At 37.8% G+C, this 27,963-nt stretch overlaps 1 protein-coding gene and 1 long non-coding RNA gene across 5 annotated transcripts in view; one reads left to right on the top strand and one right to left on the bottom strand.

Moving 5' to 3' along the window:
* The window catches only part of LOC129528069 (uncharacterized), a 166,452-nt gene that overhangs the window by 57,309 nt on the left and 81,180 nt on the right, over positions 1–27,963 (bottom strand). For both annotated transcript variants that reach the window (XR_008673255.2, XR_010135202.1), the window contains exons 2-3: positions 2,655–2,816; positions 1,180–1,367 (exon numbers count right to left, since the gene is read on the bottom strand). This is a non-coding gene — a long non-coding RNA (uncharacterized lncRNA). The remainder of the gene's footprint in view (positions 1–1,179; positions 1,368–2,654; positions 2,817–27,963) is intronic.
* The window catches only part of HMCN1 (hemicentin 1), a 454,854-nt gene that overhangs the window by 399,207 nt on the left and 27,684 nt on the right, over positions 1–27,963 (top strand). For all 3 annotated transcript variants that reach the window (XM_055367497.2, XM_055367502.2, XM_055367506.2), the window contains 11 exons: positions 1,551–1,820; positions 2,381–2,551; positions 2,685–2,855; positions 9,038–9,208; positions 9,398–9,568; positions 10,267–10,437; positions 10,617–10,787; positions 16,103–16,252; positions 16,504–16,641; positions 17,651–17,772; positions 18,651–18,888. In XM_055367497.2, the coding sequence (XP_055223472.2) occupies positions 1,551–1,820; positions 2,381–2,551; positions 2,685–2,855; positions 9,038–9,208; positions 9,398–9,568; positions 10,267–10,437; positions 10,617–10,787; positions 16,103–16,252; positions 16,504–16,641; positions 17,651–17,772; positions 18,651–18,888 (1,944 nt within the window). The remainder of the gene's footprint in view (positions 1–1,550; positions 1,821–2,380; positions 2,552–2,684; positions 2,856–9,037; positions 9,209–9,397; positions 9,569–10,266; positions 10,438–10,616; positions 10,788–16,102; positions 16,253–16,503; positions 16,642–17,650; positions 17,773–18,650; positions 18,889–27,963) is intronic.

Here is a 27,963-nt window from a genome sequence, read left to right as displayed (position 1 = left end):
TGAAGTCTGTCATATTCTATCATCTTTCTTGGCGCTGTAGACCAATATAGACGTAAACATTCTGCCAGCAGTTGCATGCAGTTCCTTTTACAATCTTTCCAAGGACTTTACTTCAGCCATTGTCATTCACTATAGACACTGTTAATATCTCCCTCCTTCCTTTTTGGTTACCAGAATACCATTTTTATCCTGATTTTCTTCCTACCTCAGTGATTCGTTCTGAGTATCTTTATAAGCTTGTCTTCCGTCCATCTCTTAAATAATGCTGTTGCAATGGTTTCTGTCTTTGGCCCTCTTCTCATTTTAGACTCTCTTCTGAAGCAATCTTATTCACTATGAAAGACTCACACATATATATTTCTTGCTCATCTTTACTCTGAGCTCTAGATATGAATATCCCTGTCATGTAGACATCGCTATGTGAATGTCTTAGAGATACCTCAAGTTCAACAGTCCTAAATGGATGCAAATTATCATTCCTTACTCCCTATCCACAAATCTGTTCTTCCTGTTGTGTGCTATTGCATTGCCCAAATATACCATATTGTCCAAATCAAAACCCTGTAGTCATGAGTTCTTCCCTTTAACCCATACCAATCCGTAACAAAGTTCTATCATTTCTACTTTCTTAATAATTCTTGGATATGTCTTCCTTTTCCCTTCCATTTCCAGTGGCATGCTTTTGTTTGATCTATTATTACTATTGTTTATGCTCCCATATTAGTACACGTTAGTTCCATAGGTATGCTATAGCACAAGTCTGTCTTATCAGTGGACTATGAGCTCCTTGAGACTGGAAAGAATATCTTTTCTCTATATGCTCTCAGCATCCACCACAATGCCTGGCAAATAGCAGGCTTTCAGTACATGTTTATTGAATAAATGATGGCCAGTGGTAAAAGAACAAGTTAATTAGCCAGGCATGGTGGCTTGTGCCTGTAATCCCAACTACTCAGGAGGCTGAGGCCGGAGAATTGCTTAAACCCTGGAGGGAGATGTTGCAGTGAGCCGAGATCGTGCCACTGCACTCCAGCCTGGGTGACAGAGGGAGATTCTGGCTCAAAAAAAAAGAATGAGTTAATGACTCTTTACCTCAAAAATGATCAAAAGAAAGAAGTGAATATTCACCATATAAAACACAGAGAAAAATAATAGTAACTAAGAGCACTGTGTGCTTACCTTGTTCAAAAGTTGTAGTCACATCCTCTTGTTGAGTCTAACAGGAATCCTCTGAAGTAGGCACCATTTTTAAGCACATGGGGCTCAGAGAGGTAGTAAGGAGCAGACACAGAATTTGAATCCAGCAAACATGACTCTAGAGCCCATGCTCTAGGCGAATCTCAGGAATTTTAAATTTTTGACACTTACTAAATAAAAAAGAATTATGAAAATTGTATCAATGGCAATTATAATCTATAATCTTAGTTAGGAAGCAACAGTGTTTTATAAACAAATCAATCACTTTTTCAAAATAATGTTGCCATATAATACATGATAAAAAAATGCTGTAACTCCACAAAAACTGAGACACCATGTGCTTTTTTCCGTAGGTCCTCCTGTTATCACTCTTGAGCCAGTGGAAACTGTTATTAATGCTGGTGGCAAAATCATATTGAATTGTCAGGCAACTGGAGAGCCTCAACCAACCATTACATGGTCCCGTCAAGGGCACTCTATTTCCTGGGATGACCGGGTTAACGTGTTGTCCAACAACTCATTATATATTGCTGATGCTCAGAAAGAAGATACCTCTGAATTTGAATGTGTTGCTCGAAACTTAATGGGTTCTGTCCTTGTCAGAGTGCCAGTCATAGTCCAGGGTGAGTGTGATCAGAGGAATATTCATAGTAAACAGTACCTGGGGTGACTCAAATCATGGAAATTATTAAGCACTTTAGTCCAAGTCTCCTGTCACCTTAACATACTTTTAGATGATGGGGAGAGGACAAAATCATCAAAATTTACAGATTGAAGGGCCTAAACCAACACAGATTAGAGCTTTAAAATGCCAAGGTTTTAATTTAAAATCCCAAACTAGATTTTTGATTCACAACTAAATCTATTCTTAGAAATCAATGTATATGTTTTGCTGCAAAGAATGACTTATGTCCAAAAGGTGAACAGTTTGTAAACTTGTTGGTCTCTAACTCTTCCAGCGGCCATGTGCAAGTGAGTGAGGATTCGATCTGAGAAGAAACTTTGGCTAACTGAATTTCTTCTCTCTCTCTTGGATGTTAATTTTCCTTAAAGGAGAGCTTCCATAAGCTATTTCTCAGCAACTATATATTTAGCTCTGTAACCCGTGCATATCTTAAATGAAATCTCCTTTACAATGTTTTATTTGCAAAAGCTTAGACAAAGTACAATGTTTTGTTTGCAGTTCATGGTGGATTTTCCCAGTGGTCTGCATGGAGAGCCTGCAGTGTCACCTGTGGAAAAGGCATCCAAAAGAGGAGTCGTCTGTGCAACCAGCCCCTTCCAGCCAATGGTGGGAAGCCCTGCCAAGGTTCAGATTTGGAAATGCGAAACTGTCAAAATAAGCCTTGTCCAGGTACACCTCCTTATTTAACTGATAGGCATGTGTTTAATAGACCTTCATTTCTGTCTTCTACCTATGGATTGCCCCAGTGTAAGTATTCCCAATTGAAATATACCTGATGGTGTAATGGTTCACCTTTGTATAGTGGATGGTAGCTGGTCGGAATGGAGTCTTTGGGAAGAATGCACAAGGAGCTGTGGACGCGGCAACCGAACCAGGACCAGGACTTGCAATAATCCATCAGTTCAGCATGGTGGGCGGCCATGTGAAGGGAATGCTGTGGAAATAATTATGTGCAACATTAGGCCTTGCCCAGGTGAGAACCCACCAATAATGCTAAGATAAACAAAACTTTTCTATCTTAACTCCTATGAAAGAATTACATTTGCCTTTTCTTCTTCATTGTAAAAAGATGTTATGGCCTCTACCCTTGAGAATACATTCATTCACTATATTCTTAGTTCTCTTTCATGGATAAACTTGTAAAGGTATGGCATTCATTGATGTTAAGCAAAATACCTGCTTTAATTGAATGTGAAGAAAGGGTCCAAACTGGAGTGTATTTCTCAATCATGTAAAGAAAACATAAGTATTTACAAGGTCATAAAGTAACATCTAATCCAGCCATCCATTTTGAGGAGAGAAAAATGAACCCTAGAGAGGTTAAAGACTTGCCCAGAAACACACAACTCGTGAGGGGTAAATACGAATCACTGTCATTCACTAAATACTTGCCACATAATAGGAACCATGCTAGGTGCTTTATATTGTTAATATTGTGTATTGTTATTGATTTTGTGTTTTAGCACTCTTTCCAATTAAAGTGACAAATCAAACAAGTCCAAGTAGAAAATTTTCAGGTATAATTGAATCCAATGATTTGGACAGTGCTTTTACTAGCATGTTTTCCATCTCTCATCTCTACTTTCCTCTCTTTGGCTTTATTCTCTATTAAACTCTTTCCATGTGGTGGAAACAGTGGCTGTTGACAGCTACTGGCTCACAGGGGCCTTATAATCTAAGTGAGGCCTCAGAGAAAAAGAGTTCCCTTGTCTCTCAGAATTCATATCAGTCTCTGGAAAGGAACCCTGTTTGCTTTTGTTCAGGTCACATGTTTACCCCTGAACTCAAGTGAGTCCAGGAGAAGGGTATTTTAATAGCCATCTTGGGTGAACTGTCTGCCTAGTGTAAACAGTGTTGAGAAAGAAATCATGCAAAGTAGAGGAGCTGTTCATTTATTCATTCATTCATCCAACAAATATTTACTGAGCACTTACTTTGTCATCAAGACACTGTTCTAGTTGCTAGAGTTAAAATAATAAACAATATCTTTCCAGTTTTTATCAACATACCCAAAAAACTCAGAGACTTGAAATGATGGAGTACAACTTGGAGAGATATCTTAGCTGGAATGATCAGAAAAAGAAATATGGACAAACCAAAAAGGGACAGGTATTCACTACATTGGGTATTGCATCCTATTGTGCAGATGAGGAAAGATTTAGAAAATAATGTGCAGTAATTCACTAAGGATAGACAGCTAATAAAAAATAAATCAAAGTTTTGAACTCAGGTTGATCTAATTATGAAGCTTATTTAAATTGTAGGTATCTGGATTTGCAATTCGGAACTTTGATTACATTACAAAAACGAAGTACTGTCCTGACATCTTAAAATAAATGAGAAGCCATTTATTTTAGTCTTAAAGAATTTAAAAGCTGGTTGTAATAACATTATGTTCTAAATTTAAAAGAGCAGGAAATACTTGATTGAGCAATTTTGTGTAATTTGTCATCTATAATAACTATATAATAACTAAATGATATTTGTAAATATCCTAAAATAAAAGCCAGTTTTTTCTTTTCATGTTGAGTAACTATTCGCCTACTACTGTCTGTTTGGTTACTTACTGTTGTTTTGTTCACTATTCTATTGTCTTGTTTTTTTTTTTTTTAAAAGGCTTTCTCTAGTTATTTCCCCCAGTCCCTAAACCAACTGAATTTAGCTATTGTTTGAGCATAATGTCGGTGGTGTCCTAGAGCCATTCAATGAAAGCATGTATTTCTTCCCAATAAGAGCATGTATGAAAATTTAGTGATGCCACATTGGTAGGTAAATATCAGCTGTAGTAGGAGTATCTATACCACAAAAATTAGCAATGCTACAAGTTTTCCTCCTCACCCCTAGAGAGCTAGTTGTTAAATATTTCTCAGCTCACCACTGCAAAATCGGCAGCCAGCCTAAGACAGCCTTTCTCATCCAGGAAGTATGTGAAAATCTCAGGGGCAGAAGATACTTGCCTTTAGTACAATTCATTTCTAACAATGTTGAACTTAAAAAAGAGTTGCAAGAAGAGTACAGATAATTTCTATGTAACACTATCTAGGTGAAATTTTGTGTATTTCCTGAAACAAGGACATTCTCTTTCATGAACATAGTACAGTGATCAAAATTGGGAAATTTAACATTGATACTACTATTATCTAATTTCATTATCTAATCTTGTTATCTAATCCACAGGCCATATTTGGATTTTGCCAGTTGTCCCAATAATATCCTTTATAACTCTTTTTCCCCCATTCCAAGATCTGATCCATGATCACACTTGTACTTATTTGTTGTGTCCCTTTAGTCTCTTTTAATTGGAAAATTTTCTCAGTCTCTTTTTCTTTCATGACTTGATATTTTTTAATGTACAGGCCAAGTATTTTAGAGAAGACAATTCAATTTGGATTTGTCTAACATCTCCTCATGATTACATGTAGGTTTTGCATTTTGGCAGGAACACCACAGAAATGATTTTGTGTCCTTCTCCATGCATCATTTCAAAAGGCACATAATGTCAGTTTATCCCATACTGGTGGTGTTAACTTTCTTCACTTGTTTAAGGTAGTGTCTGTCATTATATAGTTATTATTTTTACTTCTATTATTAATAAGTATTTTGTAGGGAAACTTAGAGTCTCTATAAACATCAACCTTTCACCCACTAGTTTTAGCATCCATTTCTGATTTCTGCTTGAATCAGTTATTACTATGATTTTTGCAAAATAGCTATTTTCTAACTCCATCATTATCTTCCATATCTATTATTGACCTCTGTCAAGAACTTTCTCATTTCTTTACTTTTTGATTTATATCAATCAGGACTCAGGTATTATTCAATGGTTTATCACAGTGGAACCTAACCTTTTTGGCACCAGGGACTGGTTTTGTGGAAGACAATTTTTCTACAGATCGAGGGTTGGGGGGATGGCTTCAGGATGATTCAAGCACATTACATTTATTGTGGATTTTATATATAATGAAATAATTATACAACTCACCATTATGTAGACTCAGTGGAAGCCCTGAGCATGTTTTCCTGCAACTAGAAGGTCCTTTCTGGCATTGATGGGGGACAGTGACAGATCATCAGGCATTAGATTCTCATAAGGATCACACAACATAGATCCCTCGCATGCACAGTTCACAACAGGGTTCGCACCCCTATGAGAATCTAATGCCACTGCTGATCTGACAGGAGACGGAGCTCGTGGTAATGTTAGCAATGGGGAGTAGCTGTAAATACAGATGAAGCTTTGCTCGCTTGCCAAGCGATCCGTGGCCCATGGGATTGAGGACCCCTGGTTTATCATACACTGTCATTATTTATCATCATGTTCACATTATCCTAGAATAGGTTAGTGGAGGCAGGCTTGTCTGGGCTGGCTTCAGTGTTGAGATGTCCTCATGATTCTTTGAGTACTTCCTTACTTTCTGGTGCAAATAGTTACTTCAAACTTATTTTGTGCTTTCCCTGCCCCAGTTAGAAGAGTGTTTTTAAACTGCAAATCTTTTTTAAGATTGATATCTTCGGTGATGGCCTGTCCTGACAATTGAGAATCATTGTCATTAAAATACATATATAGCTACAGATTAAAGAATGACCATTTTTTCAAGTGTCTGTCTGAAAACTGTTGAGAACTTTGAGCAAAGCCATCATAGCTCCTAGCTTACACTTATGTAGGATTTACTATGTGTCCTGTACTGTTCCGAGCACTTTTCTTCTACGAACTCATTACTGCTCACCTCAACTCTAATAAATTATCTTTTATTATTTGCATATTGCAGATGATGAAACTAGGCACACAGCAGCCAAGTGACTTGTCAGGATTGCATGGCCTGTAAGGGCAGAATAGTTATTCAAGCCCAGAGTGTCTGCCTGGAGACCCGCTCCTAGCATTGTGCTCCTCTACCCTGCCATAATTAAAACTGCAACATAGTGTAACAAATTCAGTTATAATATTTTGCATGTTTCTTACCTACTAATCCCTCTGTAGTTTTTTTTTAATATTTTAACTTTCATTTTAGTTTCAGAGGTACATGTTCAGGTTTGTTATATAGGTAAACTTATGACTCAGGGGTTTGATGTACAGATTATTTTGTCACCTGGATACTAAGCATAGTATCCAACTTTTTCTAAACCTCTTCCTCCTTCCACCCTCCTCCCTCAAGTAGGCCCCAGTGTTTGTTGTTCCCCTCTTTCTGTCCATGTGTTCTCATTATTTAGCTCCCATTTATAAGTGAGAACATGCAGTGTTTGGTTTTCTGTTCCTGAGTTAGTTAGTTTGCTAAGGATACTGGCCTCTAGTTCCATCCCTGTTCCTGCAAAGGATGGGACCTCATTCTTTTTTATGGCTGCATAGTATTCCATGGTATGTATGGTACCACATTTTCTTTATCCAGTCTACTGTTGCTGGGTGTTTTGGTTGCTTCGGTCTTTACTATTGTAAATAGTGCTTAATGAACACACAGGTGCATAGGTCTTTATGTAGAACAATTTATATTGCTCTGGGCATATACCCAATAGTGGAATTGCAGGGTCAAATGGTAGTTGTGTTTTTAGTTCTTGTTTTTTTGCATCATCTAGATAGCGTGATGTTTTATGCCAGCTCCAGTTTATATTATCATTCTTCCTTTTTTCTTGCTATCATTCCATTCTTATAAAAGAAACACTTGAACTCTACAACATTTTGTATCTTGAAGTCCAATTCTAGTTAGGATTTTCCATATTGATTAAAAAATAAAAATAAAAAAGTCTTTAGCTGAAAACCTGTATTTATATGTAGTAGAAATGACACAGAAATGAATAAATGTTACCCAATTGTTAACCCTCCAATTAAAAATGCATCTATATTAAATGGCATTATATTGTAAGAGGCTGAGGCTTTTGTTAACCAACAGCCTTGAAAATAAAATGTATTAAAATAATTGGAACTTCAGAATTTTTGAAATCATACAGTCAATATTTGAGGGCTATGAGCATCCACAGCCTGAATTAATACAGAAGTAGTTTTGAATATCTGCCGTATATTTAAAGACTTTCTTCTTTCCTCTGAGGTTTAGCCAAATACTTTTTAGTGCAAATTCTTGTTGGCTAAAATAGATTTGTGTGACTATGTTTTTGTCTACAAAGCACAAGGATAATTAGTCAACTCAGTCAGAAACACAATAACTATAAGAAACTGTAACATGCATTTAAAAATATTTTTCTAACCAAAGCAGACAAATGGTAGTTTCATTACATGGTTTTCAACTTGTTCTGGAGAATATTTACAGGCAGCCTTTGAGGCTCTTATTTCTGCTTATATTTTGATTAAACCAGGTGACCAAAAGATGTACTTTATGAGCTCCATATCTAGCAAGTTCCCTGAAAACAAAAATATGACCTGTTATTCACTTGTATATAAGGAAAGCCATAATGTTGAATCTCAGCCCAGGTACCTGGTAAAACATAAGGTTGTTTCATTCTTGTGGTCCAATGGTGTAATGTGTTAGTTACCAAAAGGAAGGCCTTAATATCACTCCTTGGAAACTACTGGTCAGCTTTTTATGTTGTTTAGGAAGCAGGTTAGTATGTTATTCAGAACTTTAATTCATGAACACATGTAATGGAAAAAGTTTTCCAAAGAATTACAGCTGTGCAAATCATCATGTTGTTGAAAGATCCAAGTACATATGTAGATATGAAGCTGAATCAGGCTTAAGGATGTGGTCTTGCTGTCTAGGGTCCAAATTATCTTTGTGGAAATATTTGTATTGTCTATAACCACATCTCAATCTGTTATACAGCCTTGTTCCCAAGCTCCCAGTTATTTTCACTTTCTCCAGAGCAAAGAACACAGACAAATACTTAGCTAAGGGCTTAAACACTCAGACTGTATTTATATATGGTAGTTTGAGTAAATTTAATTGTAATAAAATAGCTCCTTTGGGTGATTTTAAACATTTATCTTGGCATCAGGTAAGCCTTCTGAATTTCCCTGTAGACACAAATTCCTCTGAAAATCTAACCAGAAGGAGAAAGATCATCATTTGTTATGTTTCATTTGGTTCAGTTTCAATTCTCTTAGATTGGGGGCTAATTAGCTCATTACTGAGTTAATTTATTTATATAATTTTGGTTTTAAACAAGCACGGTTCTGTGACTTGAAACTGTCTTTTGGGGTGTTTGCAGTTCATGGAGCATGGAGTGCTTGGCAGCCTTGGGGAACATGCAGCGAAAGTTGTGGGAAAGGTACTCAGACAAGAGCAAGACTTTGTAATAACCCACCACCAGCGTTTGGTGGGTCCTACTGTGATGGAGCAGAAACACAGATGCAAGTTTGCAATGAAAGACATTGTCCAAGTAAGAGAAATACACTGTTTATACCTTAATAAATTAACATCTACCTATCTTATCTAGGTAGTATGTCATCAAGAATCTATCCCATTCTAACTGTGCCCACAAGAACATCTCTCAAACTAACAATGCCCAGAGTGTAACACGATGGTTCCTAGGTAGTAAGAAAGCATGTACCTTTTTCCCTTATTCCAGTTCATGGCAAGTGGGCGACTTGGGCCAGTTGGAGTGCCTGTTCTGTGTCATGTGGAGGAGGTGCCAGACAGAGAACAAGGGACTGCTCCGACCCTGTGCCCCAGTATGGAGGAAGGAAATGCGAAGGGAGTGATGTCCAGAGTGATTTTTGCAACAGTGACCCTTGCCCAAGTGAGTGTTGGAAATAGTGAGTCAACATTATACTTTCATAAAGTTTTATTATGAGTGTAATTCCTTAAAGTTGCAATATTCTGTTACTTGGTTCTTCAAACTTTGGTTTAGGATGTCAGAATGTTGTAAGGTTGCTGTCATGTCTGTATAATACCCTAGATGTCTTTGATTCATAGGGGCAGGAGCTGTGTCCTATTTCACTTGCTCTATATAGGACTAGCCCCAGAGTATAAGAATGAGAGCACCCACGCATGCTAACTCTTCATGATGCTTACAGTTCTTTTATGAAGGCAAGCAAGCAGCTCTCTGCCTTAGTGCAGTCATCAACCTGGATTTTTAGACCCTTGCAGCAACTTGATATCTGGAAATCTGAGTTACATTGTATCCTGAAGTTTACAGCCTTGGCTTATCAAAAGCAAAGATCCTGTCTCATTTATACCCTCCAGCTCCTGGAATATTTTAAGACTCAATAAATGTATGTTAAATTGAATCACACAAATACAGGAATGCATACTCAGTTTCTAGTCAAAACCGAAGCTAAACTATCTTCCTTTGGAAGTTGCCTATTTATAGACTTGTATGTTTTGTTTTAGGTGCTGAGAAGAGGCTTTTTAAATATACTTTTTGGATGAATGTCATTGTTGACCACTTCTCATTTTAGGGGCTCTGTTTTCATCTCAGATTATTCTGTCTTGTAGCCCATGGTAACTGGAGTCCTTGGAGTGGCTGGGGAACATGCAGCCGGATGTGTAATGGAGGGCAGATGCGGCGGTACCGCACATGTGATAACCCTCCTCCCTCCAATGGGGGAAGAGCTTGTGGGGGACCAGACTCCCAGATCCAGAGGTGCAACACTGACATGTGTCCTGGTGAGCCTCTTGATTTCTGGCAGTTGAATAAGTAAAGCATTTCATTTAGTGCTCATTGTAGCAGGCCTATTGCTTCAGACCTTAAAATGAAAGTTGTATAGGCAGGGGCACCCCAAGTATAGATTTTGAAGATTTTGAAGCCAACTTCTTAACAGTGACCATTCCATTCTTGTTCACAGTGGATGGAAGTTGGGGAAGCTGGCATAGTTGGAGCCAGTGCTCTGCCTCCTGTGGAGGAGGTGAAAAGACTCGGAAGCGGCTGTGCGACCATCCTGTGCCAGTTAAAGGTGGCCGTCCCTGTCCCGGAGACACTACTCAGGTGACCAGGTGCAATGTACAAGCATGTCCAGGTAAGCAACTAAATTGGACTTTGGTAGCACATTTACAGCCTTTGTGCAAATTAGAGAAAGGTGCCACAAATTACAAAACTATGCCAACCCTGAGAGGTGGAATTAGAAAAAAAAAAAAAAAAGTGCTTTCTTGCTCCTAATTGGTACAGTTCTGTATCAATCCAAGGCTGGGTTCTAGCCTCTACTGTCTCCCTTCCAGGCTTCCTGGTAAAAGGATATAGTCCTGGCATTGACAGGAAAAAGGGTGAGGCAGAGTGGGGAAAAATGGGCTGAGACTCCAGACTGAAGGTAAGGTGGGGCAGTGGCTAAATATCTAAAGAAACCTACAACTGGAGGCTGTTCATCTGTGGATGGGAATTTGAAGGACCTGAGCGTGGGAAGTAAAATAAGAATCAGTTCAGTCTGAGGAGAAAGAATAAGAGGAGTTCAGTTATCAAGTTCAGCCTGAGTCATGCATTGCATCTAGCAAGTGATGTAAAAATTCAGAAGTCTATAACTCATGGGCCTTAGAATTTGCTGGGATTCCAAGAAATGGTAGCTAATACTCAATACCTTGTCTCAGAAGGCAGGCTTCTAAAGGTTGTAAGAAGACCAACAGTAACAGTTTTATATTGTTGAAGTGTCAAGATATCAATTACACTCTCCAAAGCTTTAAGGTTTTCTTAGAAATAAAATGTTCCTGAAAAATCAAGATCACTTGACAGAGTGAGAGATTTACATTTAAAAATGTATAGGACCTAGACAAGCTAAAGGAAGTTGATAGTCTACTACCATCAACAACTGTTGAACATTATCGACTAATTAACAAGGACTTTGAGGCTCCAACTGAGGCATGGTGTCAGCTTCAGTTGATGCACTTTGTAGCTCAGCCTCTGGTAGTAGCAGGGCCCCAGTGGCATCAGGAAGTCCAAATAGGTTGACAGTTTGGGTTGCAGAGTCTGGCAGAGGATGTCAGGGATCCCAGCCAGGTATTCAGAACGAGGAGTCTTTTGAGCACTGGGACTCAAGTCCCTCTGTGAGACTAGAGAACCAGGGTCAAAATGTCAGCAATGACCCAGAGAGCTAAGTAAATTAGCGGTCCTAATACTCCTCTTTCTCCCTGCTTAGGACTAAGGATAAGAACCAAAAAGGCCTACCGGGCCTTGACTGGCTCTCTACTTTCCTGCATCATCTTGCAGCATGGCTTCCATTACTCTCTACGCTTTCTACTGCTTTTGCCCTCTCAGATGTGGCAAGCTACTACCCACAAAAGAGTGACACATACTCTGTCCCCTACCCAGAAAGCTCTTCTGCCCTCCCTGGCTTAGTTAAGACTTAAACTTTAAGGTTCTTCTTTATTTTTACTTCCTTCTCAAACTTCCCTAAATAGTAGATAGTAGTGCATTCCAACCTTACATTTATTTGTGGGATTTAGATTGTTTTTCTCCCCAATTCAGACATAAGCTCTATGAAGGCAGGCTTCATGTCTTTTTTTTTTTCTCACCATTTTTTTTCTTTAATTCGTGGCAAACAAATGAATGTAGTACAGACCATGAAGGCTGAATCAACATGAAAAAATGTTTTCTCTCGGTGTTAATAATAAAAGTAATGTAAATTAAAATGGTAAAGTACTTACTGATTTTTCTGAGGCTGAATGCAGTTGTATTTCTCTCCAATATATAATGCAAGCATACCTCAGAGATATTGCAGATTCAGTTCTAGACCACCACAAGGAAGTGAATATTGCAATAGAGCAAGTCACATGAATGTTTTGGTGCATATAGGAGTTATGTTTACACTATTCTGTAGTACTCTTAAGTATCCAACAGCATCATGTCTAAAAAACAATGCACATACCTTAATTTTAAAATACTTTATTGCTAACACATGCTAATAATTATCTGAGCCTTCAGCAAGTCAATCTTTTAGCTGGCAGAGAGTCTTGCCTTGATGTTGATGGCTGCTGACTGATCAGGATGGTGGATGCGGAAGTTTAGGGTGGCTGTGGCAATTTCTTAAAATAAGACAAGAATGACATTTGCCACATCAATTGATTCTTCCTTTCATGAATGATTTCTCTGTAGTGGACAATGCTGTTAAATAGCACTTTACCCACAGTAAAACTTTCAAAATTTGGGTCAATCCTCTCAAATCCTGCCACTGCTTTATCAACTAAGTTTATGTAATATTTTAAGTCCTTTGTCGTCGTTTTAACAATGTTCACAGCATCTTCATCAGGAGTAGATTCCATATCAAACAACCATTTTCTTTGTTCATCTGTAAGAAGCAACTCCCCATTCATTCAAGTTTTATTATAAGATTGTAGCAATTCAGTCCCATCTTTAGGATATACTTCTAATTCTCTTGCTCTTTTAACCACTTCTGTAGTTACTTCCTCCACTGAAGTCTTGAACCTTCAAAGTCATCTATGATGGGGGGAGTCAACTTCCAATATCCTGTTAATGTTGATATTTTGACCTCCTTCCACAGACGTTCTTAATGGCATCTAGAACGATGAATTTTTCCCAGAAGGTTTTCAATTTACTTGGCCCAGATCCATCATAGGAATCACTATGGTAGCTATAGCCTTAGAAAATATTTCTTTCTGTTTTTTTTGTTTGAGACAGAGTCTCATTCTGTCACCCAGGCTCGAATGCAGTGGCGTGATCTCAGCTCACTGCAACCTCTGGCTCCAGGGTTCGAGCGATTCTCCTGTCTCAGCCTGCAAGTGATTACAAGTGCCCACCACCATGCCCAGCTAATTTTTTGTATTTTTTTAGTAGAGACAGGGTTTCACCATGTTGGCCAGGCTGGTCTTGAACTCCTGTCCTCAAGTGAGCTACCGGCACCTGGCCTAGAAAATGTATTTCTTAAATAATAAGTCCTGAAAGTAAAAATTACTCTTTGATCCATGGCTGCAGAATGGATGCTGTATTAGGCATGAAAGCAACATTTATCTCCTTGTACATCTCCATTAGACCTCTGCAGTGAACATTCACATGTCAATGGGCAGTAATACTTTGAAAGGAATCTTTTTTTTTTTTTTTCCTGAGCGTTAGATCTCAAAAATAGGCTTAAAACATTCAGTAAACCATGCTATAAACAGATGTGCTGTCATCCAGGCTTTGTTGTTTCATTTATAGCACAGAGGCAGAGTAGATTTAGCACAATTCTTATGGGCCCTAGGATTTTCACAATGAGCATTGACCTCAACTTAAAGTCACCAACTGCATAAGCCCTTAACAAGACAGTCAGTTTGTTCTTTGGAGCTTTGAAGCCAGGCATTGATTTTACTTCTCTAGCTATGAAATTCCTAGCCAGCATCTTCTTCCAATAGAAGGCTGTTTTGTCTACATTGAAAATCTGTTGTTTAGTGTAGCCACCTTTATCAATGACTTAGCTACCTCTGGATAATTTGCTCCAGTTTCTACATCAGCATGTGCTGTTCTACCTTGCACTTTTATGTTACTTAAATGGCTTCTGTCCTTAAGCCTCTTGTCTTCTGCAGCTTCCTCATCTACCTCAAGCTTTGTGGAACTAAAGAGAGTTAGGGCCTTACTCTGGATTGGGCTTTGGCTTAAGGGAACATTGTGGCTGGTTTGATCTTTTATTCAAACCACTCAGATTTTCTCCATATAAAAAATAAGGTTGTCTCACTTTCTTATTTGTGTGTTCACTGGAGTAGCACTTCTAATTTTCTTCAAGACTTCTCCCTTTGCATTCACAACTTGGCTAACTCTTTGATGCAAGAGGCCTAGCTTCTGGCCTACATCAATTTTCTACATGCCTGCCTCTCTAAGCTTAGCCATTTCCAGCTTTTGATTTAAAGTGAGAGACATGAGACTCTTTCTTTCACTTAACACTTAAGAGACCATTGTAGGGTGAATAATTGGCCTAGTTTCAATATTGTGTCTCAGCGAATAGGGAGGCTCGAGGAGAGGAAGAGAGTCAAGGGAATAACTGGTGGTCGATGGAGCAGTCAGAACACACAAAACATTGATTAAGTTCACCATCTCATATGGGCACGGTTCATGAAACCCCAAAACAATTACAATAGTAACATCCAAGATCACTGATCACAGAACACCCTAAGAGATAATAATAATAATGAAAAAGTTTGAAATATTGCAAGAATACCAAAATGTGACACCGGAACACAAAGTGAGCAAAGGCTGTTGCAAAAATGGCACCGGTAGACTTTCTCATCACACGGTTGCCACAAGCCTTCAATTTGTAAAAAAAAAACGCAGTGTCTGCAAAGAGCAACAAAGCAAAGTATGATAAAACTAAATATGCTTGTACATAACAGTATCTGAAATTCCTAGTGATTGCTTTAAAATGTATTAAAATACATCAGATAATGAATATTTAATGGATTTGACTATCAGCTACTTCCCAGTATGTTGCCTTCTCTTGTCAAAGCATGAAATTCATTTTGAAAAACATTCATTAACCACCTATTCTGTGCTAGTCACCAATAATTTTGTTGAACAATAGAAAGAAGGTATGAAATTAATGTTGAGGCCCTTTTTTAAAAATTTATAATTGTTTTGCAACCAGATTACCTTGGTATGAATTTTATAGCACTGGCAAAAGCACAATCTCTCTCAAGTTAAGCATCTTTCAATATATTTGTAATATGAAGAACGTGATAAACCCTCACTCTAAAACCCAAGACTGAACAATGTCCTTAGATAATCCACGTTTACATTGGCAGTGGCCTAGAAGCTGTTTTGTTGATGAAGTCTCTCCTTTTCCTGGATGTTCTCATGAAGGAGGCAATAAATAAAAGAACATAGGGTTTGATGCCAAGCAGATCCACATTCAGATCCTCATTCCACCACTTTCTAGCAATGTAATAATGAGAAAGTTGCTTAATTTCTACAAACTTATTTTTCTAGTCTGCAAACTATCACTATTTAAAGCTACCTTATAGAATTGTTGATAGGATTAAAACGGTTAACACATACTAGATGTTTACCATCATGCATGACATGCTCAATAAACTCTCATTGTCATCACCACCACCAACATATTCTTTATTTTTAGTTTGGGGACTGGACACTGATTGTATTCTTTGGCTTATGAAATATTAATAACACTATGATGTGCACAGATTACAAGGATCTTAGATTTATGGGGGATGATGGGTGTTATGTGAAAGTAGAATGTTTTAATAAAAGCTTATTTATTTCACTATTAAATTCAGATGTCATATGACCTTTTTGATGTTTGAGAAAAGATTTGTAGCATCTCTGAATACTGGCCCTCTTTTCTCCCATGTAATGTTGATGAAATTGCATCCTTATCCAGGAATGTTTTTTTTCCCCCAATAGGTGGGCCCCAGCGAGCCAGAGGAAGTGTTATTGGAAATATTAATGATGTTGAATTTGGAATTGCTTTCCTTAATGCCACAATAACTGATAGCCCTAACTCTGATACTAGAATAATACGTGCCAAAATTACCAATGTACCTCGTAGTCTTGGTAAGTCTTTGCCTTAAGCTTCTTTTTAAAAACTTATATATTATTCTTCATCTTATTACTTCCATTAAAGTTCTAGAGAATGCTACTACTAACTCATAAGTATGGTAAGCTTTTAAACATACATGAGGTACTGGTATTTGTTTCTGGTATTCAACATTATTTAGAATTCATCCTTGTGAATAATATGCTATGAAGACAATAAAATAGACTAAAAATTTTGCTATCACCTTATTTATCCTTTTTTTCTTTAGGTTCAGCAATGAGAAAGATAGTTTCTATTCTAAATCCCATTTATTGGACAACAGCAAAGGAAATAGGAGAAGCAGTCAATGGCTTTACCCTCACCAATGCAGTCTTCAAAAGAGAAACTCAAGTGGAATTTGCAACTGGTTAGTGTCAGCTGAATTTAATATTCTATTACTATAAAAAGTGCCATGAAGATAGGTGATTAAGAAAAATACCTGTTCCCACATAGAATAATTTGAAACTTTTTATGCAATCTTATCAGTGATATAAAAGCAATTTCATATTTTCCTGTAAACTTGTACTAACATAAGATCATAAGAGGCCATGTGTTCTCAAGCAGTCATTTTATACCCTAAAAGTTTTTCTCCTCTCCTCTTTTCTTCTCTTTTTAAAAATATTTTCTCTTTAAATCCATAGAGAGGATATTAAAGACCAAACAAAGAAGGAAAATGAGTTATTGTTATTCATTAAAGACCTTCTTTGTCTTTAAACCAAGGTCCAATTAGGATACTTTATAGCAATTCTTCATGAAAAAGACAGAAACAAAGCAAACCTGAAGACTTTTCACTCATCCCTAGTCTTAAGGAGTATGGGTTAGCTATTCATGACCCTTTCCATGTACATACAGATGTTTAGAGAGCTCCATTTCAAGCCTCTTCACAGTTGGTCAGCCTCAATAGCAGTGACCTTTAAGGAAGAGGGGCTTAAGGACGGCTTATCTTTAATCAACATTTAATCAGTGGAGAAGACAATTGGTTCTTTTCATGGGCATCCACTTACTCAGATGTCCTTTGTTACTTTTTGAAGCATCAGAAGGAACAAAGCACTGTGGCCAGACTAGTGGTTTTTGCCAGTCACAGACAATTCATTTTTATAAGAGTGCTTTGTTATTGCCTGTGAATTTAAAGTATGAAATTCGTGTAACTGTTTGCCACATTTTTGCTACATAAAAAGAAATGTTAAAAGAAACTGAATTCAATAAACCTAACTCTTTAATTGGGAGGTTAAGTGCTAATTCAGTTCTCATCATCTGTACTTATTCAAGTTTGAACTCAAATAGCATAGCTGAACTGGTATGTAAGGTAAATCTGCTCTGTGCTTACAGAAACCATATTTTTTTGGCTGTCAAAATGAATGTCTTGTAATTCCCAGGAGAAATCTTGCAGATGAGTCATATTGCCCGGGGCTTGGATTCTGATGGTGCTTTGCTTCTAGATATCGTTGTGAGTGGCTATGTCCTACAGCTTCAGTCACCTGCTGAAGTCACTGTAAAGGTAAAATGCCAGGATAACTTGTCTTTGCTGCTTATTAGAGTAATGATGAGTGAAAGGTCCATAGAATGAGCACAGATAACTTGTTCACTCTGTGGGGGAAAATGTCCAAACTACCAAGGCTATAAATAACTATCGATCTTTGTTTAAAAATCTTCAGGGACAAGTTTTTACAAACTCTCTTAATGGTTTTACCACCCTCCCTATCAGGACCAAGATCAAATACTTGATGTAAGGCATTTGTTTAATTTTCTTTAGACAAAGAGGATAGTAATTCTTGCATAAACGTTTTTGTGTATCATCCATAAAATATTTCAGAAATTAAAGGATAACAATCGCCCTTTCACATCTTTGTTTATTCATGACCTACAACTTTGAGTCTCTTATTAAACTGAAATTTATGACAGCAAAATTATGAAACAACTATGTTATAATTAAAGGGTTCAAACCTTATGTTATTTCCTGAACACTACTGTACAATTATTATACAAGTTTTATTAGCCCCTATACATTTTCTCATGAAGGAGGCAATAAATAAAAGAACATAGGGTTTGATGCCAAGCAGATCCACATTCAGATCCTCATTCCGCCACTTTGTACCAATGTAATGATGAGAAAGTTGCTTAATTTCTACAAACTTATTTTTCTAGTCTGCAAACTATGGCAATTTAAAGCTACCTTATAGCTTTAAGGTATTAAAGCTATAGGTATTAAATTAGGATTAAAAGTTAACACATATTAAATGTTTACCATCATGCATGATGTGTGTTTTTTAGCTCCTAATCCTTTTTCCCCCCTCATTCTGCATTTCATAGTCCCCTTAAGGGAAAAAAAATTAGTATGAGCCATATTGATCTTCAAATCCACATTGTTCTCCTTAGGATTACACAGAGGACTACATTCAAACAGGTCCTGGGCAGCTGTACGCCTACTCAACCCGGCTGTTCACCATTGATGGCATCAGCATCCCATACACATGGAACCACACCGTTTTCTATGATCAGGCACAGGGAAGAATGCCTTTCTTGGTTGAAACACTTCATGCATCCTCTGTGGAATCTGACTATAACCAGATAGAAGAGACACTGGGTTTTAAAATTCATGCTTCAATATCCAAAGGTAATTTGATAAAAGAAAATCCATATCTTTATGCTATCCAGTCTAAAGGGTTAAAAAAAATTCAAAATAAGGACTTTGAGGCCTACATCTAACATGATATTAGGTTTTTCATGTGTGTTGTCTATGCCTTTTTGTTAAGTAAAGCCCTACGGAAAAGCCAACCCAATTGGAGTTCTAGTACATTTACTTTACTAATATACTTCTTCATACTACACAGTGGGGTTGCTGTTGTTCTATTCCATATGTGCAGAGAGGGTTAAAAACATATAATGTGGCGGGGCGTGGTGGCTCATGCCTGTAATCCCAGCACTTTGGGAGGCCGAGGCAGGTGGATCACCTGAGGTCGGGAGTTCCAGACCAGCCTGGCCAACATGGTAATACAAAAATTAGCCGGTCGTGGGGGCGGGTGCCTGTAGTCCCAGCTGCTGTGGAGGCTGAGGCAGGAGAATTGCTTGAACCCAGGAGGCAGAGGTTGCAGTGAGCCGAGATCACGCCACTGCACTCCAGCCTGTACAACAAAGAGCAAAACTCCATCTCCAAGCAAAGAAAAACATACAGTGTATCCAAATGCTTTTTATTCAAATAATAAAGTCCATTTGTTATTGTTTTGAATTTTCTGTTTGTCAAGAAATTTTTTAAATTCCTGAAACATAATACAAAGCTGTGTCTTAACCTAAACTAGTCAAAAAGAATTTCTATATTTTAAAAGCAGCTTTTTAAAACTGTGCAGCAATAATCAGGATTCCAAATGTCATTTCTTGTTCCTGGAAGTTATAATTTTTTAACTGCTTTTCATTTTCCAAGCATGGTTCTGCAACCCTTGATCTAAGTAGTCCATCTATGCTATGTGGTTCTTTGATGTGTCTGTCTCCTGAGATTCCCTTTTCAGTCATAAGAGCCACCACAGCAATTAACATTCCATATTCTGTGGGGTTTTAATGCTGGGATGATTCTTGCATGTAGTCCTGTTAGACATTAAATGTTTATGTGACTTTAGCTTTGAACTTTAGGCTCCCATGAGTTCACTTAAAAGGATTCACATTGACCTTGTCAATGTGTTTTGCTGTGTGCCAGCTTTCCTAAAATAGAGCCAAGTAAATTTTAAACTTCACCATTTTATCATGTTTAGCAGATATCCTAAAAATTTATTTTCAGTGTTTACTCTTGCTTCCGTCAGTCATGCTTATGACTGTTTCCTTCAACTTGTATCAGAACTGCTTCATAAAATTTGAGATCATAGTAATCTGGAAGTACGAGCACACATTTTTTGAGGTAATCACAGATTCACGAAGTCTCATAGCCAGTGACACCCATAGCCCATCTCCTCCACCCACACCATTGCCACCACTACCTTTTACTATTGCCATGCATGCCATGCCACTTGAACAAAAGAAACGAGCTGCCAGAATGAGGAGTTACATTTTCTTTCCCTAATTATGCCTGCTTTTCAAATCTAACTTCTGTTCCTACTTTTTTCAGTACTCCATCTAATTTAAAAAAAAAGATAACTGGGCACAAATAAGAGAATTTCTACCATCTGGAACTAGATGAATTAAAATGATTTCTGAAAAGTCATGTTCACTTTCTACCTAATCGTGTATATTTTCCAAGCCTAAAACTGCTTAAAGATCTTTGTGGCATCTTTAAGTGTGTTTGTTGGGGATCTGGGTCCCACAATATAAAGAAACACACCGTATGACCTTTAAGGCCCCTTACTATCCTTGGACACTGTGATTCTATGAATCACATCTGATATATGTGTCATGGTTCTTGTCAATTTTAAGAATTGTGTACTTGCAATTTGTTTTTGAGCAACCATTAGGGGGCAAGCTTGCATTCCTGGTAGCTTAACTAGCAAATTTTGTTGTGTCTAGACTAGAGCTAAGTATGGTTGCAGTGAAATTAGAATCTTCTGGAGAGCTTGATGAAAGTTCAGATTTCTGGGCACAGAGATTTTTGGTTTAGCAAGTCCATGGTAGGGTCTGGGAGTTTGTATTTTTAACACAGACCCTAAATGATTCTAATATATCTGGTCTGCACTCTTGCTTTTGGAAAGTACTGGTCGAGAAAACTCACTAATATAAGTCAGTCTCATTAAAATATTTTTATATCTTTAAAATCTAACTTATTTTAAAAATTAATTATAAAGTATATATTTTACAAATGAATCAGAGTATCAAATTATGCAGGAATATATAAATTTAACTACAGGTACATTTTTTACAATTTCTTCATGGGAAGGAAAAAAAGTGAAATGAGAAGGTAAAATATGCACCAAGAAAAAATATTTGCATCACATGTTATTGACAACCATGATTAACCTTAATACATACAAAGGCACTTCAAAATCAGAAAGAGGCAAATACCCTCAGTAGAAAAATGCATAAGGGAAATTCATAAAAGAGTAAATAATGACAAATGTGAAGAAACTGTTTACCCTCATTAGTAAGCAAGGAAATGCAAATTAATGAGTTATTTTCTGACTACAACAAGGGTGACGACTGCCTAGTATTACAGAGGTATGGGGAAGTGAACACCCTTACACACTGCTGGCAGGGGGATAAATTGGTTCAACATTTCTGGAAGGCAGTGTGTCTCCAATAGCCTTTCAAATGTTCATATCTTTTCAGTTATCTCATTTTGGGAGTCGGTCCTATGAAAATCACAGAAATAGCCAAAGATGAATGCTTAGGAAGTTTTATCCACTGTTATTTATAATAGAAAAATATTAAATATCCTCAAAGTAGGAAACAAATATGTAAGTTATGGCACAGCTATATAATAATAACTTAATCACTGAAATAGGAAATATTTAGCTCATTTATTCATTTAACAAATATTTGTTGAGTGCCTACTGTGTACTAAACATTGTTCTAGGTGTTGACAGCATCACTGTAAACAAGTAACAAAGGGGAATGTTCATGACAATAATAACTGAAAAGTACTGTATGAGCCAAACCTGGATTGCGCACCCGTGGGTGATTATAAGAAAATCTTTACACCCATTAAAAACACAGATACCCAGGTCTCTTTCTTGGCAATTCTAGTAGAAATGGGACCAAGGGAACCTATATTTTTAATAGGATTTTCAAATGATTTTTGTAATTAGTCAAGCTTGGCAATTATCAGTCTGTATATCCTAAATTTAATTTCTAAGTATGTACTCATAAAATTGACTGGAAGGAAAAACATCAAAATCTCAGCAGTAGTTTGTTCCATTTGACAAGACTACCAGAATTTTATACTTTTCAAGGTTTCTATTACTATCATACATTATAAGCAAATATTTTTTTATTGCCTTTTACTATCTATCTTGAAATAAAAATTGTAACATAATTCAAAGTAACACACTTTAACTATAATATGAAAATCAATAAAAGGAAAATAACTCATAAGAACATTACACATTTTAATATGAAAATCTTTGGACAGAAAGAAGTAGTTCAAACATATACTAAATCCTAGTATGATTATTTTGGGAACATTAAGCAACTTTTTTTTTATTATTACACTTTAAATTTTAGGGTACATGTGCACAATGTGCAGGTTAGTTACATATGTATACATGTGACATGCTGGTGCGCTGCACCCACTAACTCCGCCCACCCCAAAACAGTCCCCAGAGTGTGATGTTCCCCTTCCTGTGTCCATGTGTTCTCATTGTTCAATTCCCACCTATGAGTGAGAATATGTGGTGTTTGGTTTTTTGTTCTTGCGATAGTTTACTGAGAATGATGATTTCCAATTTCAACCATGTCCCTACAAAGGACATGAACTCATCAGTTTTTATGGATGCATAGTATTCCATGGTGTATATGTGCCACATTTTCTTAATCCAGTCTATCTTTGTTGGACATTTGGGTTGGTTCCAAGTCTTTGCTATTGTGAATAGTGCTGCAATAAACATACATGTGCACGTGTCTTTATAGCAGCATGATTTATAGTCCTTTGGGTATATACCCAGTAATGGGATGGCTGGATCAAATGGTATTTCTAGTTCTAGAAATAGATTCCTCAGGAGGAATCGCCACACTGACTTCCACAATGGTTGAACTAGTTTACAGTCCCACCAACAGTGTAAAAGTGTTCCTATTTCTCCATATCCTCTCCAGCACCTGTTGTTTCCTGACTTTTTAATGATTGCCATTCTAACCGGTGTGAGATGATATCTCATTGTGGTTTTGATTTGCATTTCTCTGATGGCCAGTGATGGTGAGCATTTTTTCATGTGTTTTTTGGCTGCATAAATGTCTTCTTTTCAGAAGTGTCTGTTCATGTCCTTCACCCACTTTTTGATGGGGTTGTTTTTTTCTCGTAAATTTGTTTGAGTTCATTGTAGATTCTGGATATTAGCCCTTTGTCAGATGAGTAGGTTGCGAAAATTTTCTCCCATTTTGTAGGTTGCCTGTTCACTCTGATGGTAGTTTCTTTTGCTGTGCAGAAGCTCTTTAGCTTAATTAGATCCCATTTGTCAATTTTGGCTTTTGTTGCCATTGCTTTTGGTGTTTTAGACATGAAGTCCTTGCCCATGCCTATGTCCTGAATGGTAATGCCTAGGTTTTCTTCTAGGGTTTTTATGGTTTTAGGTCTAACGTTTAAGTCTTTAATCCATCTTGAATTGATTTTTGTATAAGGTGTAAGGAAGGGATCCAGTTTCAGCTTTCTACATATGGCCAACCAGTTTTCCCAGCACCATTTATTAAAGAGGGAATCCTTTCCCCATTGCTTGTTTCTGTGAGGTTTGTCAAAGATCAGATAGTTGTAGATATGCAGCATTATTTCTGAGGGCTCTATTCTGTTCCATTGATCTATATCTCTGTTTTGGTACCAGTACCATGCTGTTTTTGTTACTGTAGCCTTTTAGTATAGTTTGAAGTCAGGTAGCGTGATGCCTCCAGCTTTGTTCTTTTGGCTTAGGATTGACTTGGCAATGAGGGCTCTTTTTTGGTTCCATATGAACTTTAAAGTAGTTTTTTCCAATTCTATGAAGAAAGTCATTGGTAGCTTGATGGAGATGGCATCAAATCTATAAATTACCTTGGGCAGTATGGCCATTTTCATGATATTGATTCTTCCTACCCATGAGCAGGGAATGTTCTTCCATTTGTTTGTATCCTCTTTTATTTCATTGAGCAGTGGTTTGTAGTTCTCCTTGAAGAGGTCCTTCACATCCCTTGTAAGTTGGATTCCTAGCTATTTTATTCTCTTTGAAGCAATTGTGAATGGGAGTTCACTCATGATTTGGCTCTCTGTTTGTCTGTTATTGGTGTATAACAATGCTTGTGATTTTTGTACATTGATTTTGTATCCTGAGACTTTGCTGAAGTTGCTTATCAGCTTAAGGAGATTTTGGGCTGAGACGATGGGGTTTTCTAGATATACAATCATGTCATCTGCAAACAGGGACAATTTGACTTCCTCTTTTCCTAATTGAATACCCTTTATTTCCTTCTCCTGCCTAATTGCCCTGGCCAGAACTTCCAACACTATGTTGAATAGGAGTGGTGAGAGAGGGCATCCCTGTCTTGTGCCAGTTTTCAAAGGGAATGCTTCCAATTTTTGTCCATTCAGTATGATATTGGCTGTGGGTTTGTCATAGATAGCTCTTATTATTTTGAGATACGTCCCATCAATACCTAACTTATTGAGAGTTTTTAGCGTGAAGTGTTGTTGAATTTTGTCAAAGGCCTTTTCTGCATCTATTGAGATAATCATGTGGTTTTTGTCTTTGGTTCTGTTTATATGCTGGATTACATTTATTGATTTGCATATATTGAACCAGCCTTGCATCCCAGGGATGAAGCCCACTTGATCATGGTGGATAAGCTTTTTGATGTGCTGCTGGTTTTGGTTTGCCAGCATTTTATTAAGGATTTTTGCATCAATATTCATCAAGGATATTTGTCTAAAATGCTCTTTTTTGGTTGTGTCTCTGCCCGGCTTTGGTATCAGGGTGATGCTGGCTTCATAAAATGAGTTAGGGAGGATTCCCTCTTTTTCTATTGATTAGAATAGTTTCAGAAGGAATAGTACCAGTTCCTCCTTGTAACTCTGGTAGAATTCGCCTGTGAATCCATCTGGTCCTGGACTCTTTTTGGTTGGTAAGCTATTGATTATTGCCACAATTTCAGAGCCTGTTATTGGTCTATTCAGAGATTCAACTTCTTCTTGGTTTAGTCTTGGGAGAGTGTATGTGTCAAGGAATTTATCCATTTCTTCTAGATTTTCTAGTTTATTAGCTTAGAGGTGTTTGTAGTATTCTCTGATGGTAGTTTGTATTTCTGTGGCATTGGTGGTGATATCCCCTTTATCATTTTTTATTGCATCTATTTGATTCTTCTCTCTTTTTTTCTTTATTAGTCTTGCTAGCAGTCTATCAACTTTGTCGATCCTTTCAAAAAACCAGCTCCTGGATTCATTAATTTTTTGAAGGGTTTTTTGTGTTGCTATTTCCTTCAGTTCTGCTCTGATTTTAGTTATTTCTTGCCTTCTGCTAGCTTTTGAATGTGTTTGCTCTTGCTTTTCTAGTTCTTTTAATTGTGATGTTAGGGTGTCAATTTTGGATCTTTCCTGCTTTCTCTTGTGGGCATTTAGTGCTATAAATTTCCCTCTACACACTGCTTTGTATGTGTCCCAGAGATTCTGGTATGTTGTGTCTTTGTTCTCGTTGGTTTCAAAGAACATCTTTATTTCTGCCTTCATTTCATTATGTACCCAGTAGTCATTCAGGAGCAGGTTGTTCAGTTTCCATGTAGTTAAGTGGTTTTGAGTGAGTTTCTTAATCCTGAGTTCTAGTTTGATTGCACTGTGGTCTGAGAGATAGTTTGTTATAATTTCTGTTCTTTTACATTTGCTGAGGAGAGCTTTACTTCCAACTATGTGGTCAGTTTTGGAATAGGTGTGGTGTGGTGCTGAAAAAAATGTATATTCTGTTGATTTGGGGTGGAGAGTCCTGTAGATGTCTATTAGGTCCGCTTGGTGCAGAGCTGAGTTCAATTCCTGGGTATCCTTGTTGACTTTCTGTCTCGTTGATCTGTCTAATGTTGACAGTGGGGTGTTAAAGTCTCCCATTATTAATGTGTAGGAGTCTAAGTCTCTTTGTAGGTCTCTAAGGACTTGCTTTATGAATCTGGGTGCTCCTGTATTGGGTGCATATATATTTAGGATAGTTAGCTCTTCTTGTTGAATTGATCCCTTTACCATTATGTAATGGCCTTCTTTGTCTCTTTTGATCTTTGTTGGTTTAAAGTCTGTTTTATCAGAGACTAGGATTGCAACCCCTGCCTTTTTTTGTTTTCCATTTGCTTGGTAGATCTTCCTCCATCCTTTTATTTTGAGCCTATGTGTGTCTCTGCATGTGAGATGGGTTTCCTGAATACAACACACTGATGGGTCTTCTCTCTTTATCCAATTTGCCAGTCTGTATCTTTTAATTGGAGCACTTAGTCCATTTACATTTAAAGTTGATATTGTTATGTGTGAATTTGAACCTGTCATTATGATGTTAGCTGGTTATTTTGCTCGTTAGTTGATGCAGTTTCTTCCTAGTCTTGATGGTCTTTACATTTTGGCATGATTTTGCAGCAGCTGGTACCGGTTGTTCCTTTCCATGTTTAGTGCTTCCTTCAGGAGCTCTTTTAGGGCAGGCCTGGTGGTGACAAAATCTCTCAGCATTTGCTTGTCTGTAAAGTGTTTTATTTCTCCTTCACTTATGAAGCTTAGTTTGGCTGGATATGAAATTCTGGGTTGAAAATTCTTTCCTTTAAGAATGTTGAATATTGGCCCCCACTCTCTTCTGGCTTGTAGAGTTTCTGCTGAGAGATCCGCTGTTAGTCTGATGGGCTTCCCTTTGTGGCTAACCCAACCTTTCTCTCTGGCTGCCCTTAACATTTTTTCTTTCATTTCCACTTTGGTGAATCTGACAATTATGTGTCTTGGAGTTGCTCTTCTCAAGGAGTATCTTTGTGGGATTCTCTGTATTTCCTGAATCTGAATGTTGGCCTGCCTTGCTAGATTGGGGAAGTTCTCCTGGATAATATCCTGCAGAGTGTTTTCCAACTTGGTTCCATTCTCCCCATCACTTTCAGGTACACCAATCAGACGTAGATTTGGTCTTTACACATACTCCCATATTTCTTGGAGGCTTTGTTCATTTCTTTTTATTCTTTTTTCTCTAAACTTCCCTTCTCGCTTCATTTCATTCATTTCATCTTCTATCGCTGTTGTCCTTTCTTCCAGTTGATCACATCGGCTCCTGAGGCTTCTGCATTCTTCATGTAGTTCTCGAGCCTTGGCTTTCAGCTCCATCAGCTCCTTTAAGCACTTCTCTGTATTGGTTATTCTAGTTATACATTCGTCTACATTTTTTTCAAAGTTTTTAACTTCTTTGCCTTTGGTTTGAATTTCCTCCTGTAGCTCGTAGTTTGATCGTCTGAAGCCTTCTTCTCTCAACTCGTCAAAGTCATTCTCTGTCCAGCTTTGTTCCATTGCTGGTGAGGAACTGCGATCCTTTGGAGCAGGAGAGGTGCTCTGCTTTTTAGAGTTTCCAGTTTTTCTGCTCTGTTTCTTCCCCATCTTTGTGGTTTTATCTACTTTTGGTCTTTGATGATGGTGATGTACAGATGGGTTTTTGGTGTGGGTGCCCTTTCTGTTTGTTAGTTTTCCTTGTAACAGACAGGACCCTCAGTTGCAGGTCTGTTGGAGTTTGCTAGAGGTCTACTCCAGACCCTGTTTGCCTGGGTATCAGCAGCGGTGTCTGCAGAACAGGGGTTTTTCGTGAACCATGAATGCTGCTGTCTGATCATTCCTCTGGAAATTTTGTCTCAGAGGAATACCTGGCCCTGTGAGATGTCAGCCTGCCCCTACTGGGGGGTGCCTCCCAGTTAGGCTGCTCAGGGGTCAGGGGCCCACTTGAGGAGGCAGTCTGCCCATTCTCAGATCTCCAGCTGCATGCTGGGAGAACCACTGCTCTCTTCAAAGCTGTCAGACAGGGACATTGAAGTCTGCAGAGGTTACTGCTGTCTTTTTGTTTGTCTGTGCCCTGCCCCTAGAGGTGGAGCCTACAGAGGCAGGCAG

Source organism: Gorilla gorilla, chromosome 1 (genome assembly GCF_029281585.2).
Source record: "Gorilla gorilla gorilla isolate KB3781 chromosome 1, NHGRI_mGorGor1-v2.1_pri, whole genome shotgun sequence".
In the NCBI taxonomy this organism is placed as follows: Eukaryota; Metazoa; Chordata; class Mammalia; order Primates; family Hominidae; genus Gorilla; species Gorilla gorilla.
The sequence above is the reverse complement of the archived record's forward strand: the minus strand, read 5'-3'. Positions and strand labels throughout refer to the sequence as shown.